At 32.4% G+C, this 16,531-nt stretch overlaps 1 protein-coding gene across 17 annotated transcripts in view; it reads right to left on the reverse strand.

Annotated features, from left to right (window-relative positions):
* cac (calcium voltage-gated channel subunit cacophony) overlaps window positions 1-16,531 on the reverse strand; it is a 277,952-nt gene that overhangs the window by 38,775 nt on the left and 222,646 nt on the right. For 10 of the 17 annotated variants that reach the window (XM_089223696.1, XM_089223711.1, XM_089223703.1 and 7 more), the window contains 18 exons: window positions 16,336-16,441; window positions 16,075-16,214; window positions 14,015-14,112; window positions 12,806-12,947; window positions 6,381-6,624; window positions 5,858-5,961; window positions 4,259-4,374; window positions 4,045-4,104; window positions 3,759-3,860; window positions 3,516-3,536; window positions 2,423-2,635; window positions 2,049-2,271; window positions 1,358-1,562; window positions 1,055-1,276; window positions 884-984; window positions 686-820; window positions 397-586; window positions 199-311 (listed from right to left, as the gene is read on the reverse strand). In XM_089223696.1, coding sequence (XP_089079822.1) covers window positions 199-311; window positions 397-586; window positions 686-820; window positions 884-984; window positions 1,055-1,276; window positions 1,358-1,562; window positions 2,049-2,271; window positions 2,423-2,635; window positions 3,516-3,536; window positions 3,759-3,860; window positions 4,045-4,104; window positions 4,259-4,374; window positions 5,858-5,961; window positions 6,381-6,624; window positions 12,806-12,947; window positions 14,015-14,112; window positions 16,075-16,214; window positions 16,336-16,441 — 2,535 coding nt within the window. Of the gene's footprint in view, window positions 1-198; window positions 312-396; window positions 587-685; window positions 821-883; window positions 985-1,054; window positions 1,277-1,357; window positions 1,563-2,048; window positions 2,272-2,422; window positions 2,636-3,515; window positions 3,537-3,758; window positions 3,861-4,044; window positions 4,105-4,258; window positions 4,375-5,857; window positions 5,962-6,380; window positions 6,625-7,824; window positions 8,858-12,805; window positions 12,948-14,014; window positions 14,113-15,804; window positions 15,903-16,074; window positions 16,215-16,335; window positions 16,442-16,531 lie in introns of those variants that run through there. The other 7 variants (XM_089223701.1, XM_089223712.1, XM_089223713.1 and 4 more) reach the window with 5 other exon arrangements.

Raw genomic sequence — 16,531 nt, forward strand, 5'->3', positions numbered from 1 at the left:
TTGACATAACTAATAGTTCTGGACATGACGTTTAAGAGGCCAGTATAATATGGTTTTAGAATTATGTATGAATAATGGGCAGAATGATATCAATCATTGGAAACGCAATAGATTCTAATAAAACAGTTTTGATTAAAATTTCGGACAAAAACAACTTTTGGATTCTTAGCCATTGGTTTTGTTATTTTGGTACATTACCCCTTTTGGAATATGAATGAAGCGAACGCGCAGATGACCACAACTGCATCCATTATGTTCCAAAACTCTCTGAGGTACGAACCGGGATGTAAAATTACCCCTAGATCGATTATCTGCAACAATACACATAAGTAGCGTTATAGAGTATCCTTGTTACAGAGGGTTTTCGTTTCACAGTGTCCAGTTGCTGCCTCTTACCTTTAGTATCATTTCTATGGCAAAAATCACCGTGAACACGTTGTCGACTACGTCCAAATAATCGTTCCAATCCGAATCATCGTTAATCGGATCTTCGGCGGCTAATGCCACACTGCTCAAAATGATAATCAGCATGATAAAAAAATCAAAATATCTTAGATTGACGATCCAATGAGCGGCTCTTCTAATACTGTAAGCAAAATTAAAGCAATATGCAATGAGTAGGTATTAAGCGTGAGAGGGAAAATTAATACAAATTAAAATTTTAGTGTAGACTATAAAAAATTACCCGTTGGTAGGTGACAATAAAAACATAGATGAATACGGTAACATAGGTTTCGGTCCTTCGTCTTCTTCCTCTTCTTCTACTTTGCTGTCAGGTTCGTCCGAATGGTGTTTTCGGTGATGTCTGATAAGTGAAACACTTCGAATTATTTCATAAATTAATGTCAAAAACACTCATGAACATGGTTATCAAATGTTTTACCTGGAATTTTGCGATGGCGATGTTGGTATCATTTCCATCTTGGACGGGTCAGTACTCATTTGTAATGCTTCCATTTCCTTCTCGAGTTCTTGTTGTTGTTTCTATACAATATAAGCACCAGCATGAATGAAAAGCATCATAATATAATATTTACCTACCGCTCCCACTTACCTCTTTGTCCTCTTCTTCTTGTTCTTCCTCGGCAGCTGTTAATTCTTGTGCGTTCGCTAAATTGTCGACGGCAATGGCCAAGAACACATTCAACAGCGTATAGTTACCAAACAATACTAAGATAATAAAGTACAGAGCATATATCATCCCTCCACCTTGAGTCTGGGCTTGACTTCTAATGCCTTGATACATGACTTCGTTCCAATCTTCGCCGGTCAAAATCTTAGGGTGAAATTAATAATATAATTAAAAATATTAATAATAATGATAGTAATATAAGATATTTTTATGCGAGTAACTAACTTGAAACACGGTTAGCAGAGCTATTGGGAACGTGTTGAAATTTGTTGCGGGCGTTCCTTCCTCGAAATTGAACTGCCCACCGAACAACTGCATACCGAGCAGTGCAAATATCAGTATGAACAAAAACAGTAGGAAAAGCAACGATATAATTGATCTCATGGAGTTGAGTAACGATATCACGAGGTTCCTCAACGAAGACCAATACCTGAGACGATACGATAAGGAATTACGTGGCTGTGGTGTACCCGACATGACTCTAAGAGTGTTTTACAGACGACTACGTCGGATAATAATATAATTAAGAAAGCCTGGGCAAGTCAATGATAATTTTTAATTGAGTTAAGTTTAGTTGATAGAAAACACTAAAAAGTTTAAAGTAAATTAATTCGTTTAAGTTAAATATTTTTTTGCATATATTATTAACAAAATGTAAATATTTAAGCTATAATATGCATCATCAATAATAATTGTATTATATATTTTATTTGTTAATTATTATGTTTCAATAAATGTAACGTGGATTCGATTAAATTTAACTTGTTATTTATTAAATTTACAATACAAATCAGTTAAGTCGATGAAAATTGAATTTTCAAAATTTAAGTTAAAAAGTTAAAGTCAACTCAACTTTAACTTTTTAACTCGTTTATACCCAGGCTTTAAAATAAATATAAAAACGCGAAAAATTTACTTTGTCACTTTGAATATTCTTAACAACCGAAGTGCTCTCAGCACAGACAAACCAAAGGAACCACCTTTGACAGCTGACCAAACGACTTCGAATATGGAACCCATGATTACGACGCAATCGAAACGGTTGAACGCGGAATCAAAGTATATCCGTATGCCGAGCGCGTACATCTTAATGAACATTTCGGCCATGAAGAGCATGAGGAACACGTACTCAGAATAAACTGTTATTTTCAAAACCGTTACAATTAATATTAATAATAACAATAAAAATAAAAATCGCGGAAAACATTTTTTTTTTTTTTTTAACGCGGTTGTTAAAAGAATAAAATTATGAAGAAAGCAAAAAAAAGTTAAATCAATGAAAAGTCTTACAGACAAAATTCGTTATGTATTCTGGTTGTTTGTGATGTTCGATAGCCACGAACACTGTATTAAAAAACACTAATACGATGACGAACCAATAGAACCATTGCGCTTTTACCATGCGTCTGATCCAAAACCTAAATCGTTTTTCGGCTCTCCACATGGAAGCACAAACGCCCTTTTTCCGCATTCGGTCTTTGAACGTCGGAGTGCGCGGGAAACCTGCGGATTCGTAATAGATTGTTTTCATTAATCTTGGCAAAACACTACTGATCTATGTATAATATACGCTATTCTGTCTACCGATAAACTCGTTATAATAAAACACCAATGGCTAGCCGGCAGCGGTTATATGTGTGAAAGCATAACGTCGTACAAGTAATTAATATTATACCTATCGTGGGCATAGATAGGTAGATAGGTAGGTACTTTTCAATAGTAATTTAATGATTCGGACGACAAAAAACGTATAGATAAGTGACGGGAGAATAGATAGATAATAATATAAATAAAATAAAAAGCAATGATTCTGATCGTGATGATAATATTACAGTACACGACTGTACAATAGTAATTTAAACAAAATAATAATTTGCTCGTAATAATACAACCGTTCGTATACCAAGGTATAGTTTTATCGGTAAATATAATGTGAAATCGTTGGATACCGCGCACGTAACGCTATCATAATCGTCCATATAACCGCCGCTGTGGAATCAGCAACACCGTTTAATAATAACTGTTATAATGTAATAATATACATATTTTATGTTTGAAACAAAGTGTATTTTTTCTCTACAAATTCGTATTATGTACACAAGTTGATTGTTTTAATTATAATAACATTGTCTATGACTACTATATATATATATATAATAATATATCTAAATATTATTATCAACTGTTCACTCTTGTACGCACACACGCATACATCACACGTACACAAACACACGCGCCTCGGACATGCAAAAGTTTGTGTTCTTTCGCAGTGAATAAAATTCCGGGCGTTTCTAAATAACACCCTCATCTCAAACAAAACGTTCTAGGCAAAACTCACGCTTGATGTACATCCCTCTTATACGTGAAACAAAAAAAACCGTACCTTTTTTGCCTTTACCAAGCACTGAAACATAACATTGAACATATCGATAAGGTTTTAATAGGTTTTAGTTATATACACTGTAATGAAACATTATCATAATATTATAGGAGACGGGAGAAAACGTTTATTAGCCACCAACGGCATATCACAATAGAAACACGGGGCGTTTATCACCCCCCGGAATCCACGCCATATGCAATCGCCACGCAGCACAGAGAAATTTACGTATATTATCGTGTTTACCTTCATCGGCTTCTTCTTCCTCGCACTCTTCCTCGGATTCGGTGCTCTTGCTTTTTCCCAACGTTTTCAGTTTTTTCCTTTTTATGTCAGCTCTTCTTCTCGCTGCGAGAAACCGTAAAAACACGTCGCATTGTAATATTACGCAGGTATAACTTAATAATATATGTAATAAGGGTAGAGGTGGGTACAGTATGATAATAATAATAATATTCTTTTCGAGGAAAACCGAATGTAACGTCGAAAAAAATAAATCAATAACGCCGAAGTCGTTCGGCGTGATGTTTACCTTCGATAATGTGTCTTCTCTCCTCATCCGTAGTCCGTTCTTCGGCCAGGATGACCTCCTCTACAGCATCGAAAAAGCGACAGAAAACATAAAAAAAAACCGACGCGTTAGTTGATTCGTTCGAGACGTCATCGCGACAGTCGCCGTTTAATTACTGTACGCATTACGATTTCTACGGGGGTACAAACATTTTCGAACTCAAGCCGACACTTACCGGCTTTGCATATCCAGTCTACATAACCGTTGAGCTCGCGTTCCAGCTGTTGCTGTCGCCTTAGCTTCAAGAACGTTTGCCGGTTTTCGACTTTTTCTCTTTCTTTAGCGAATTCTCTACAAAGCCAGGATACAAGGATCGATATTACATGGACTACTATTATAAAATACTGAAATCTACTATTATATATATATATATATATATATATATTGTAATATGTAAATTATTGTGTCGTTTTTGAACAAAAAAAACATTACCAAACCAAAATTAAACTCACGCAGGGTCTTTGCAGGACGCTATATTATTGTTTATTATTATTATATGCATGTGCATGGATATACAAGGTGATTCTTTTAAGTGGGTACACTAATTATCTCGAAAAGTATTTACTTTTTTCAAAATATTTTTTTACATGGTTTCAAGTTGTTAAAAAACCAACGTTTTAATTAAAAAATTATATTTTTAAATATTTTTTATCCTTATAATTTTTTAAGTTTTTTACTTTTTTGAATGACAACATAGAGTTTTAATTTCATATTCCAAAGCAGAATATTTTTCTAAGTATTTTGATTCATAAAAATCGAATTTAGGGCTAGTAGTTTTTGAGTTATAAGTATTTTTTAATGTTTAGATTGGCAGAGTGGAGTGGTACGGGGTTACCCCGCAAAGTGTTTGTCCACTACTCCACTTTTCTAAACTTTAAATACATATAACTCATAAACTAATCGTCCTAAATTCGATTTTTATGAAGCAAAGTACTTAGAAAAATATTCTGCTTTGGAATATGAAATTAAAACTCTATGTTGTCATTCAAAAAAGTAAAAAACTTAAAAAATTATAAGGATAAAAAATATTTAAAAATATAATTTTTTAACAAAAAGGTTGGTTTTTTAACAACTTGAAACCATGTAAAAATATATTTCGAAAAAAGTCAATACTTTTCGAGATAATTAGTGTACCCACTTAAAAGAATCACCCTGTATTGGATAATTTGTTTTTCAATATTATATTATTGTGCGCGGAACCCCGGTAGCCTTTATTGCAGCAGGTAATAATAATTTTTGTGACGGCAAGTAAAAAAATGTACGTGTACTCAATGTACTCGAGGTATATACACAACGGCAACGGCATTATTATATTATATACTTGGAAAGTTGGAACACAAAATGTAGGTAGGTCAAATACGTATACACACATATTATCAAGGTATCATTGACTGTTCGCAAAATAATTACGCGCGTTTAGAACACGGTATTGATAAAAATACCTGCTGCCGTAATCCAGTTAATGTAAGTATTAAGCATATCGATGTATTTTTTTTTCGTGCGCATCTTGTAATATTTAGCCTGCCGTTCTACGCGTGTTCTCTCGTTCGAGAACTCTCTGCAAAGCGTACAAAAGCGTAAGAAATCCTCATCGGGTATTATTACGTAGGTACCGAATATTCGTTTATATTTTTAACATAATATCCTATAAATAGATACTTGTCTGTCTGTTTGTTTATTTTTACCGTAACATAATATTATATCATATTATTATTGTTGTATGTTTCAGCGGTTTAGTTTAGTTACAATATAGTACGATAGAAATCAGACTCACCCGCTAAGCACACCGAGAACTAAATTGAGCATAAAAAATGAACCTAGAATAATTAGTGGTACAAAATATATCCAATTGAATGGCACGCCGTACGCATCGTTCATCTGAAACCACAAAAAAACATTAATATCGGCAGATCAAATGTACGTAATTCACAAAATGCAGAAGTCACACGTTTTCAAAATATTAAAGTGGAAATACTTACTAGGATAATTATATAGGTAGGTGAGGTATAATAATAGTTGCTAAAAAAACCGTTTTATCAGTTATCGAACAGATAAGGCGTACAAAACGTTTGATAAATATTTTTAAATTGTAAAAGTTTTGATTGGATAATCGATACGAAACAACACGAACCGCAATTATTTACAATCGATGTATAGTTTTCATTTCGCGGCACAACGTTAGTAAGATCTAAACGCGACGAAAAATTAATTTCTATACTACATAATAATATATAATCATTTTCGTTATTTATTTTTTTGTTTTTTTCATATTAACTATAATACGCCGTTCAACTTACCCAGTACAGGATGGTAGTCCACCCCTCCATGGTGATGCATTGGAAAACGGTGAGCATGGCCAGTCCGATGTTATCGAACGATGTGATCCCGTAGTTGGGACCTACCCAGTTCTCAATGCACGTGGACGTCTCGTTATTACAGAAGTACGCGTTGTACGGTTTCGTTTTCTCGTCTGCGTCCGAGTCCGAGTTGCAAGGCGCCGGGTTCGCTCCCTCGATTTCCATCGCAATCAGATTATCCAACCTAATACATCAACTCAAACGCATTAATATGTGACCGTGCTGCGAAAACGGTTCAGTGGGGATGGTAAATTTGTCTGGAGCTATTATAATAATATTATGGACTATAGTTTGCACCAAATAAGAGCGCACCGCGTTGGCGCATCCAAACCCCCCCCCCTCTACCCATCGGGCACGCATGACAGAGTCACTCGCTCTGTCATTGGTCGCCGTTAGTCCGTGCGCCGCCCGGTACGCTCTCATTCGGTACAGACTATAGATAAAATATATACTTTTGATATGTTGTCGACAATGTAAACATCGATCTGACGATACGTATATCATTACGAAAAATACCGATATATCGATATTTTGTTCATTTTTTTCCAATCAATATACATAAATGTCGCATTGTCATCGCTCTTAAAGTATTAAATTAGTGAAAATCTACCAAGTGACGGCACTATGTGTAATAGCTAGGTATTATATATACCTATTAAATAAGTAAATAATTGCTACACTAATGAAAACAATATCCTTATTTGGGCTATTGTGTACCAAGATACACTGGAAATGTTGTACATATATCACTTATATATGGCTATAAGCCCACATTAATATCAAATTGAACACAATGGTCTATTAAATTAATCAAATTCGATTTTATTGTTTAATTTTAAATTCTACCGAGTCACGGGTTGAGTGGAAACTAAAATAACTATAATTATTTGTCCTACCACGAGAGTACCTAATCTAAAACTAACAAATGTGAATGCTTTTGACTATGCCACCCTCCCCCTCATCACCATTAAAGATTCTCGGAACGCAGGTGTTATTAAATCAAATATATAAATATAATAAACAATCATTGAAAAAAAAAATTTTATTAAAAAATTCAAATTGGTAAATATGAAATTAATATGAAATTTTATTTTGTTTTTTTAATAATAAATATCAATATTCCATTATTATTGACCTAAACATATCAATGTACCGATATTATCGAAGGGCAAATATTGATGACAAAATATCGATATATCAATGTCTAATTATATTATCCCTAAATGCGTGTGGCACAACATGATGTGTACCTCTTATTTAGTTAAGTTCGTACATTGCAGACAAGATACCAACATAAGGTATTAATTATTATTATATTTTACACCATATAAACGTTTTTGTCACTCGGAGAATATTATAATATAATAGTATTTAGTACTTATACCCATAATTATAGTAGTATGGTGGTGTCCCGTAAACGAACATGTGATTAAACGATATTGTGGTAACAATAACAACACGATACTCGCACGATATTCGCATCACGATACTCGCAGATACTCGCGGGATATTCGCGGGATACTCGCGGGATACTCGCACATTACTTAATATACGACGTCGACATTTTCGTTATATAATTATTATTAACATTGAAACACATTGTAGTTGTTGTAATTATATTTCAAAATATAATAATCTTGTATGATAACTTAAGTAGGTATTAAACATGTATTATACATAAATACGCACACACGCACACAAACATGATCAATATTTTGATCAATAATAGTATTATATAATAATACCTTTTATTATGTTACTGGTGAATGGTGATCCATAGCTGTTCTTGTCGTATTAAATGCTAAAATTATTGACAACGCTAAAACAGTCGTGACCGATGAACATTAAATGACTAACCAGTTTAAAATTAACCCACATCTTCCCGTACGTAGACAACGAACATGTAAATGATAATAATATGGTCCAAACATTGCAGTGTGTTTTTTCCACCGGTTTAGCCTAGTGAGTAGCTAGCATATATTCAACCGGTTTAATTGAACCGGTTTTAGGTATAGTAAAATACGGCTATAAAGAGGGGCAAAGTACAATATTAGCTGATTATTCATGGGGGTGGAGGGGGGGAAGTGAATGTGGATTTTTGTCAAAGTTATTGAACTGGTAGTTGAAATTTAAATACAATTTAATGTCATATATCCACATGTAATGTTATGTCATGTCCGTCTTACAAATGTACAACATGGGGAATTTGCGTTCATTAGTACCACGGACTAAAATATACTGGAATGGTATCGATTACCTTATAAGGGGTCCTCAAATGTTTCGATACCGCCGTGAGGTACAACTAGGGGTAAAAGCGCCATCTATACGTGTATTATAAAACATTTCCGTGGCCCAATATTCATACCACAAATATAATATACAATAACATAGGTAGTAATATAATATAGTATAATATAATTAAGGTGATTATTTTATAACACTCATTATTTCAAAAAGTATTGACATTTATTCAAATTTATTTTTTAAATTTTAGTTTCGTACTTGTCTACATGCTTGTTAAGTTTTAATATTTTCATCCTAATATTTATCAAGTAAACCACTATTAACTTTTGTTTTTCAAATCAACCCATACTAAACATTTTATAAACTAATAAGGCTATTTTTTCTATGAATTTTCACGTTCAAATTTTAATTTTTCGTTGATCTGTTGATGATATAATATAGCTGCTCTAATTGGGCGGTTTTGGTAGCTGTTTGTGTGTAAATGTGCTATACCTAATCGCGTTGCGTTATTCGCGTGTAAAAAGTATTAGAATTGGAGCTATCGCGTTTCACCGGACGCGACGGAAATGATTATGTGGTATGTATGTACCTATAACACCTAAAAACCACCCAACTTTGAGCAGCTATAACTCACTAATGGATTAACAAAACTTAAAAGTGGTAACGGGAAAATTCATGAAAACAAATAGATTTATGAATATATTAAATTATCAATGTAGGTTGTCATTTGAAAATCGAAAGTTGATAGTTTTTTTATTATTTAATATAAGGATGAAAAACTAAAAATGTTATACAATTTTAGAAAAGCATGAATCTACAAGTTAAAAAAAAAAACTTGAAAAAAGTCAATACTTTTTGAAATAATGAGTGTTCAGCGATAAAAGAATCACTCTGTATATATATATATATATATATATATATATATATTATCAGTGATTCAAACATCTAAGTATACCATATTTATTTTATATTTACGAGACAAGCCTTTGGAAAATACTACATAGGTACCTATAGTATTAACCGAGGCGGAAAACGTCAATATTGGCAAGATACATTAATTTTGTGATAGGGTTCATTCGATAAGTAATTAGAGGTGCAAGGAGGGATATAGAAAGGAATATGATTTTTAGAACTATGTGGCGGTACCTTAAAGTTAATAATATATACTTAAATATTAGATATTAGTTACGTTGTATGTTAGTAGGAGCGCTTTTACCACTAGACGTACTTCTTATGGATGTGGGGGAGTGGCAGTGTCGAAACACTTGAGGACCGTTCCATCACTACCTCTCAACCATTTTGATACCAGTTCAGTATAATATCTTAGTCCGTTACTAAAACCAAGAGTACGTCGTTGGTTTTCTAATAATAGAGTGCATTTACCTGTTAGCTACTGGGCTGTGATCAAACTTTAAAGTAATAAGGATAACATCTGCACTCTGCAGTTTCTACAATGTCGGCATTTCACGATATTTTAATTTCTTAGCGAGTATGAACATGTTAAATATTAAAACGTAAAATGCTCATATAACTACCTGAAAAATGTAAATATCGTAAGAAACCTACGCGAGGACACAGATATAATGTTCTTTTAGTTTTGAGCTTGACCACAGCACAAAATTGGTTCTGCTCGACTTGAATTAGATATAATATTCAAATATTATTATTTATAAGTCAACACATGCGTATGGGACGTCATATTAAATCCTGTTAAATAAGCCAACGGTCTATTTTTTTTTCAAACAAACGAGCATGCTTATATGCACTTTTATGGTATACCGTATAATGCAAAAAGATCAATTAATCAGAAACATGAAGGAGTATCTTAATAATATAACATTAATCCAGCATAACAGGTATCATTAAAATATTGATTAATTATTTAAACACACTCAACAAAACGATTTTGTAATATTATAACTGGAGTACATACAGCTGAATATTACTGTTTTAGAATCAATACAGAGATAACATAAATGTTATGACTTGGTCTTTCGATAATCAAATTCTGTATAGTATGATATTATTATGTCATATCGCATTAAACGAATAAATATTAAAGCTTACTGAAATATAATATACTTAGCTAACATATAAGTATTTAAGGATAATACAAAATGAAAATAAAATAACTGAAAATATTATTAATTGTTGTATATTATTCATACCTGTTTTATAGTTAATCTTTTAACTTTTCCTTAGTTTTGCGCTGTCATTATAAAATAGTATCGGTCACGCATGTATTTGTTAAATTGTTTTTAAACTTATTGTGGGTGAATTAGAGTCGGACTAGGAAAACACGAAATTAAAGGGAGTGCCCGTGGCGTAATTATGGGGGTGGATATGAGGATATTATATCCCCCCCCCCCAGAGACTTTTTGTTTTAAAACAACCATAATTTTATTAAATTCCCGTAAGCACTTTGCTTTAAGAGTTTAAGATTTTAAAATAAGAAATAAGAATTCATGGAAATTATAGTTGAGATTTGTATTTATTTTAATAGTTTAAAACTGCGATATTCCTCAACAATTACAATATACGACAAGAAAATTGTACGGTTCATATTTAAAAGATAACTTTGAAAAAAATTATTAAACTATTTACCTCATTTACTTTATAATAAACATAATACCATGATCTATGAAATTTAATGGTAAAGGGGGGGGAGTATGCTATAGTATAAACTTATATCCTACCCCAGAACAAATTCCAAATTACGCCACTTATTAGGGACCCGCTAAAAAGTTCGAGTTACAAAACGATAATACATAATTGTAAAAAATCTAAGATCGATAAACGTTTGAGATATTGATAATTTTGAGTTAATTAAGTCCAACTATAATTATTGTTTTTCATGATTGTATCGTATGTATGGCGACGTTGGTATTTAATATAATACAATTATTTCAATACCTACTTCATTCTATTCGTATATATATATATATATATATATATATATATATATATATATATGTATTGTGCGTGTAATAATTAAATCATTCATAAAACCATAGTTCGGAAAATTTAGTTGTTTTATTTTAAATTGATAAATAAAAATAATCAATCAACTATATTCGATAAGAGTTTGACAAATTAGTATAAAATATAAGAGATTGACGTGGACGAAAAAATAATTAACCGGATTTTCAAATAATAATAATAATAATAAAAAGCAAGTATTAAGTGGATGTCACTCTGCAGTACAGTAGGTTACCGGTGGGTTACTGTAATGGATGGTATTAAATTTAAATTCAATGGTGTAATATCATTGTATACGAAAAACGATTCTGAGCGGAGACGGTTTATCAGTCTAGGATATGTTATACTATATTAATTATATTGTTATAATTTCAATATAAAAAAACGTCGTCCATAATTATTTAATATTATAAAATCGTGAAATCGTAAGTTTTTCTCCTTTTAACAGCTTTTATTTCTAGTTCCGTTTCGAAAGTCGAAAAATGACCTTTTTAATGTAACTCAAGAACATTACCTTTCAGAAAAAAGATGCTACCTACACTTGATACTTTTAAGCAAGTTTAGAGGGAGAAAAAGTGTTTACAGAATAAAAAAGAAAAAGAAATAAACATCATTGTAAAACAAATACATTCCTCGCTCCGCTCAGAACCTAAAAAATCGTACTTACGAGTTACGACTCTAAATTTTATGTAAGTACGTCGGAATTTTCGGAAACATAACGATTTCTTACAACAACTACTTCTTGCCGCTGTTGTAAGAAATTTGTCTTTCAGCGTCAATACGATAATAAATATGTACTCGGAACTATAAGCGTTCGATTACGAGGTGAAATAAACAGTGTTATTGGTAGACCACCACAGTGTAGGAAGAACTCGAATAACAAAAATGTATACAGCGTGCCAATAAAGACAGGTGTACCTATAATTATCGGCTTCAAACGGATATAGGACAACAAATAAATAAACAAACGCAGCAAACGGGTAGGTTTCCCCTGCAGCTTCACGGCGGTATAACACGGGCGCTGTTCCGCCGACTGCAGGCGCTACAGGGAAAACGCACCACGTTTCAACTGTCCAACTTCCGGCTTATGATAAATAACGTAGGTTAGGTAGTATACTTATCGCGTATACGAGAACACGCACTTGTAGCAAGTCTTGTGCAACGCTCCGGAGTAAAACTCCAATCCAATGATTGCGAATATGATGATGGCAAATAACACCAACAAACCGATCTGGAGCAGCGGAGCCATCGCCTTGATGATGGATTTCAGCACGACCTGCAGACCTAAACGGGGAGAAAAAAAACACACACACATCGGGTTTAAGTCTTGCCAGCAATATAGGTCATCGGTTGCGTCTAGCAAACCATATTATTTCGTATAGTAAGTACGATACATATAGAATATAGTATAATAAATTTCCTCCAATAATAATTGGTCGACGGCAATACTACTCGCGAGTATACGTCGTATTTAATAATATTATAATAACAATATTATATAAGCCATATAGCACAGCGCATTTAGTGGAAATATTAAATTGTACGACGTAGGCAAACAGATAATTTTTCTGACACGAGGCCATATGAAATCAATAATAATATAGATTACCTATGCTATAATAATAATAAATAATCAGTCGACTCTTGAAAACTTGAATCTCTAAGGGAATAAAAAAAAAAATTCAACCAGTTTCGAGTTGTGCCTATAATGTGAAGTACGTCGAAAGCTCAAACACAATTTCATGACGTAACTGCAGGGGTGACCAAAACGCGGCTTGCGCCTCATCGTCTCACTATCCGTGCAAATAATACGTCTGACCTTTGTTTTTCCTTCGCACTATTTTTTTTATTGCATCGTGTTGCTCACGAATTTTGGATCGCTGGCCATCTCAGGCTGTGTAAAATATTACGTATAAACTATAACAAATAATAGAAAGGAAAGCGTTACACATTAATATTAATCGTCCGATGGAGATAGACGGGACAAAAGTCAGTAAAAATCACAACCTACCACACGTTGTACAATATTAATATTACATTTAGGCGTATAATAGCTGTGTATAAAATATTATAATATAATAATATAAATACAATAAAGTATATGCGATGCATCGACGCGACCATTATTATTGGACGTTACCGTTCAATGGGCAAATTGTTATTTTTCGGTTATTATTGTTATTTTTTTGTTTTTTTCTCTGTTGACCTCCATCGTCTGACTCCTTGGCGTGGTGACGTGGGGGAGGGGTGTGTCAAGGGAAATGGGGTTTGCGAGGTCAAGAGCAAACCCCGCTCTACATATATTTTTATTAGTCGGTTCCGTCGTGTGCGTGTGTTTGCGATGTACTCACTTGGAATTCCGGAGACCAATTTGAGCGGCCTCAATACCCGGATCGCTCGCAGCGTCCGCAGATCCATGTTTGCCGCTGACGGTATTTGTGTTATACATCTGTGGCAACAACACTTCTAATCACTACTCAGTGCGCTACCTACCCCAAAATAAACACGCAATCCGTTCTATTCATCTAGTTCTATGCGTCTATATGTATATAGTTAATAAATAATGTATCTGGACGTGTCTATTTAATAATAATAATAATAATAATAATAATAATAATAATAATAATAATAACGATAATGATAATAATAATAATAATAATAATAATAATAATAATAATAATAATAATATATAATATATCTGTTCGATATGGTCGTGCGCGATGGTCCCGAATACAAAATAATAATAATAATAATAAAAAAATTGTAATAATAACAATATATAATATATATATATATAAAATATATATATAATATGTAATAATATGTAAATAGGAAGTAATATAATTATAATAATAATAATAATAATAATAATTATAATAAATAAAACAAACCGGAATCTACGGATCGAAATACAAGAATATTTAAGATACGATCAAATATAGCAAAAATAATGTCGGTATATATATATATTATATATATATATATATATATAATTTTTATGTATTATGCATTAATTTTTTTATTATTTCGTGTGTTAACCATTTTAAGTTAGGGTGCCAGGAATATAGTTGAAAAAAAAAGCACAGGGACAGAGCCGAGGTTGTGATGACAACGGTTTTTTAACGACGACACGCGTGTAAAATATAATAACATATGATATGTAATAATATGGTAATGACATATTGCGTTCCCGTTTCAATTTTTTTCAAACTTGAAACTTGAACTTTTATACTCCCGGGGTTTCCTGATTTTGACCGATGTACAAAATATTATAAACTGCCATACTATAAACAGACCAATAATTTTCTACGTTCGCCAACATTATCGTCCACTATATTCCTAATGTATAATATATTATATGTATTAATATTATGGTCTGATAGCAGCATATTATTGAAAATACAACACATAATATTAAAATATAAAAAATAAAATAGGTATATACGATCCAAAAAAATCTACGATATTAATATTTATTATAATATTATCTACGGTTGACTCGCTCAACTCAACGATGACGTGCAGATTTCTAATAGAAAATTATTTTATATTTCGAGGTAAAGTAATAACCGTATAATATATCAATAAAATATATAATATGTATTATTCATAAAAAACAAAACAAAAAAAACAAAATATTTATAAACGATCAACAGCTTTATACAAAATATATATATATATATATATATATAAATAATATAGACCCGTTTTGTTATTATAATTCTATCTAGTTTTCTAATACGCCTAATCGGAACTAAATGATGTATGAATACTGTTATAAAATCTGTTCGAATCAAGCCGAATAATAATATATAATCCAACTACAAATCGATCAACTGTATCAACGGTAGTTCTACACGGGAATTTCTATCATCCAGCAAAAAGTCCAAAAGAATAATGTATATATTATGTATATATGTAAATATATATAATATATGTATAATATATATATGTATAAAAGTTCGCAAACCAACGGTTACGGTCTAATCCGATACTCGGAATATGTCTATACCAAATGCAATAATACGCCTACAAAAACGGGTTAAACAAATGGTTTTACTGAAAAATAATAGAACATTCGAGGATTTTTATTGTGTCAAAAATGCTTTCCTGTGGTCCTGAGACATTTCGAGTGTCTTACTTGGGATTCTCGAAACCAGTTTCAAAGGCCTGAGCACCCGAAAGGACCTCAACATCCTCATGTCCAGCATGTTGGACTCCATGAATTCAGTCATTGACCTAGAAATCGGTAAACCCCTGAGTCCAATGTATCCCTAGCCGATTTAAAATAGTTTTTCTTAACATATACGTTTTGTTCTAATTTTTTTTTTCTTAGATTTCGTGTCTATTTTTTAAGTATTTTTTTTTATATTAAAATTAGAGTATTATCATAATAAAACAGTGTACTCACCCTGTTACAACTACAAAAAAGTCCATAATGTTCCATATATTACGAAGATATGAGCCGCTGTGCAGTAAAAAACCTAAAGCTAATATTTTGAGAGTCGCTTCGACGCAAAAAATTGCTAGGAAAACGAGTTCGGTTGACTCCTGAAATTATTACAACCAACGAAACGTATTTTAGTATATCTAATAGAAAACACCAGACCAAAAAACCAAAAATCGTTTTATAGGAGGTGAAAAAATGTGCAGTTGCACCAGTATGATTTACCAAAGTCTTAGCAAGTACAGTCTTGTCTCCCCTGGGCAGATGTTCCTCCAGAGCCAACACCACGCAGTTGGCTATGATGGTTAACAGCACCGCATATTCGAACGGAGTGCAAAATATTTGAATTAAGAAAAAATACAATAATAATAGTATAACGTCGTGCACAAATACGAAGCTGGAGGAAAAAAATTACATCTAC

Source organism: Diuraphis noxia, unplaced genomic scaffold, assembly GCF_037042655.1.
Source record: "Diuraphis noxia isolate RWA-SAM2 unplaced genomic scaffold, SU_Dnox_SAM2 contig0003, whole genome shotgun sequence".
NCBI lineage: Eukaryota > Metazoa > Arthropoda > Insecta > Hemiptera > Aphididae > Diuraphis > Diuraphis noxia.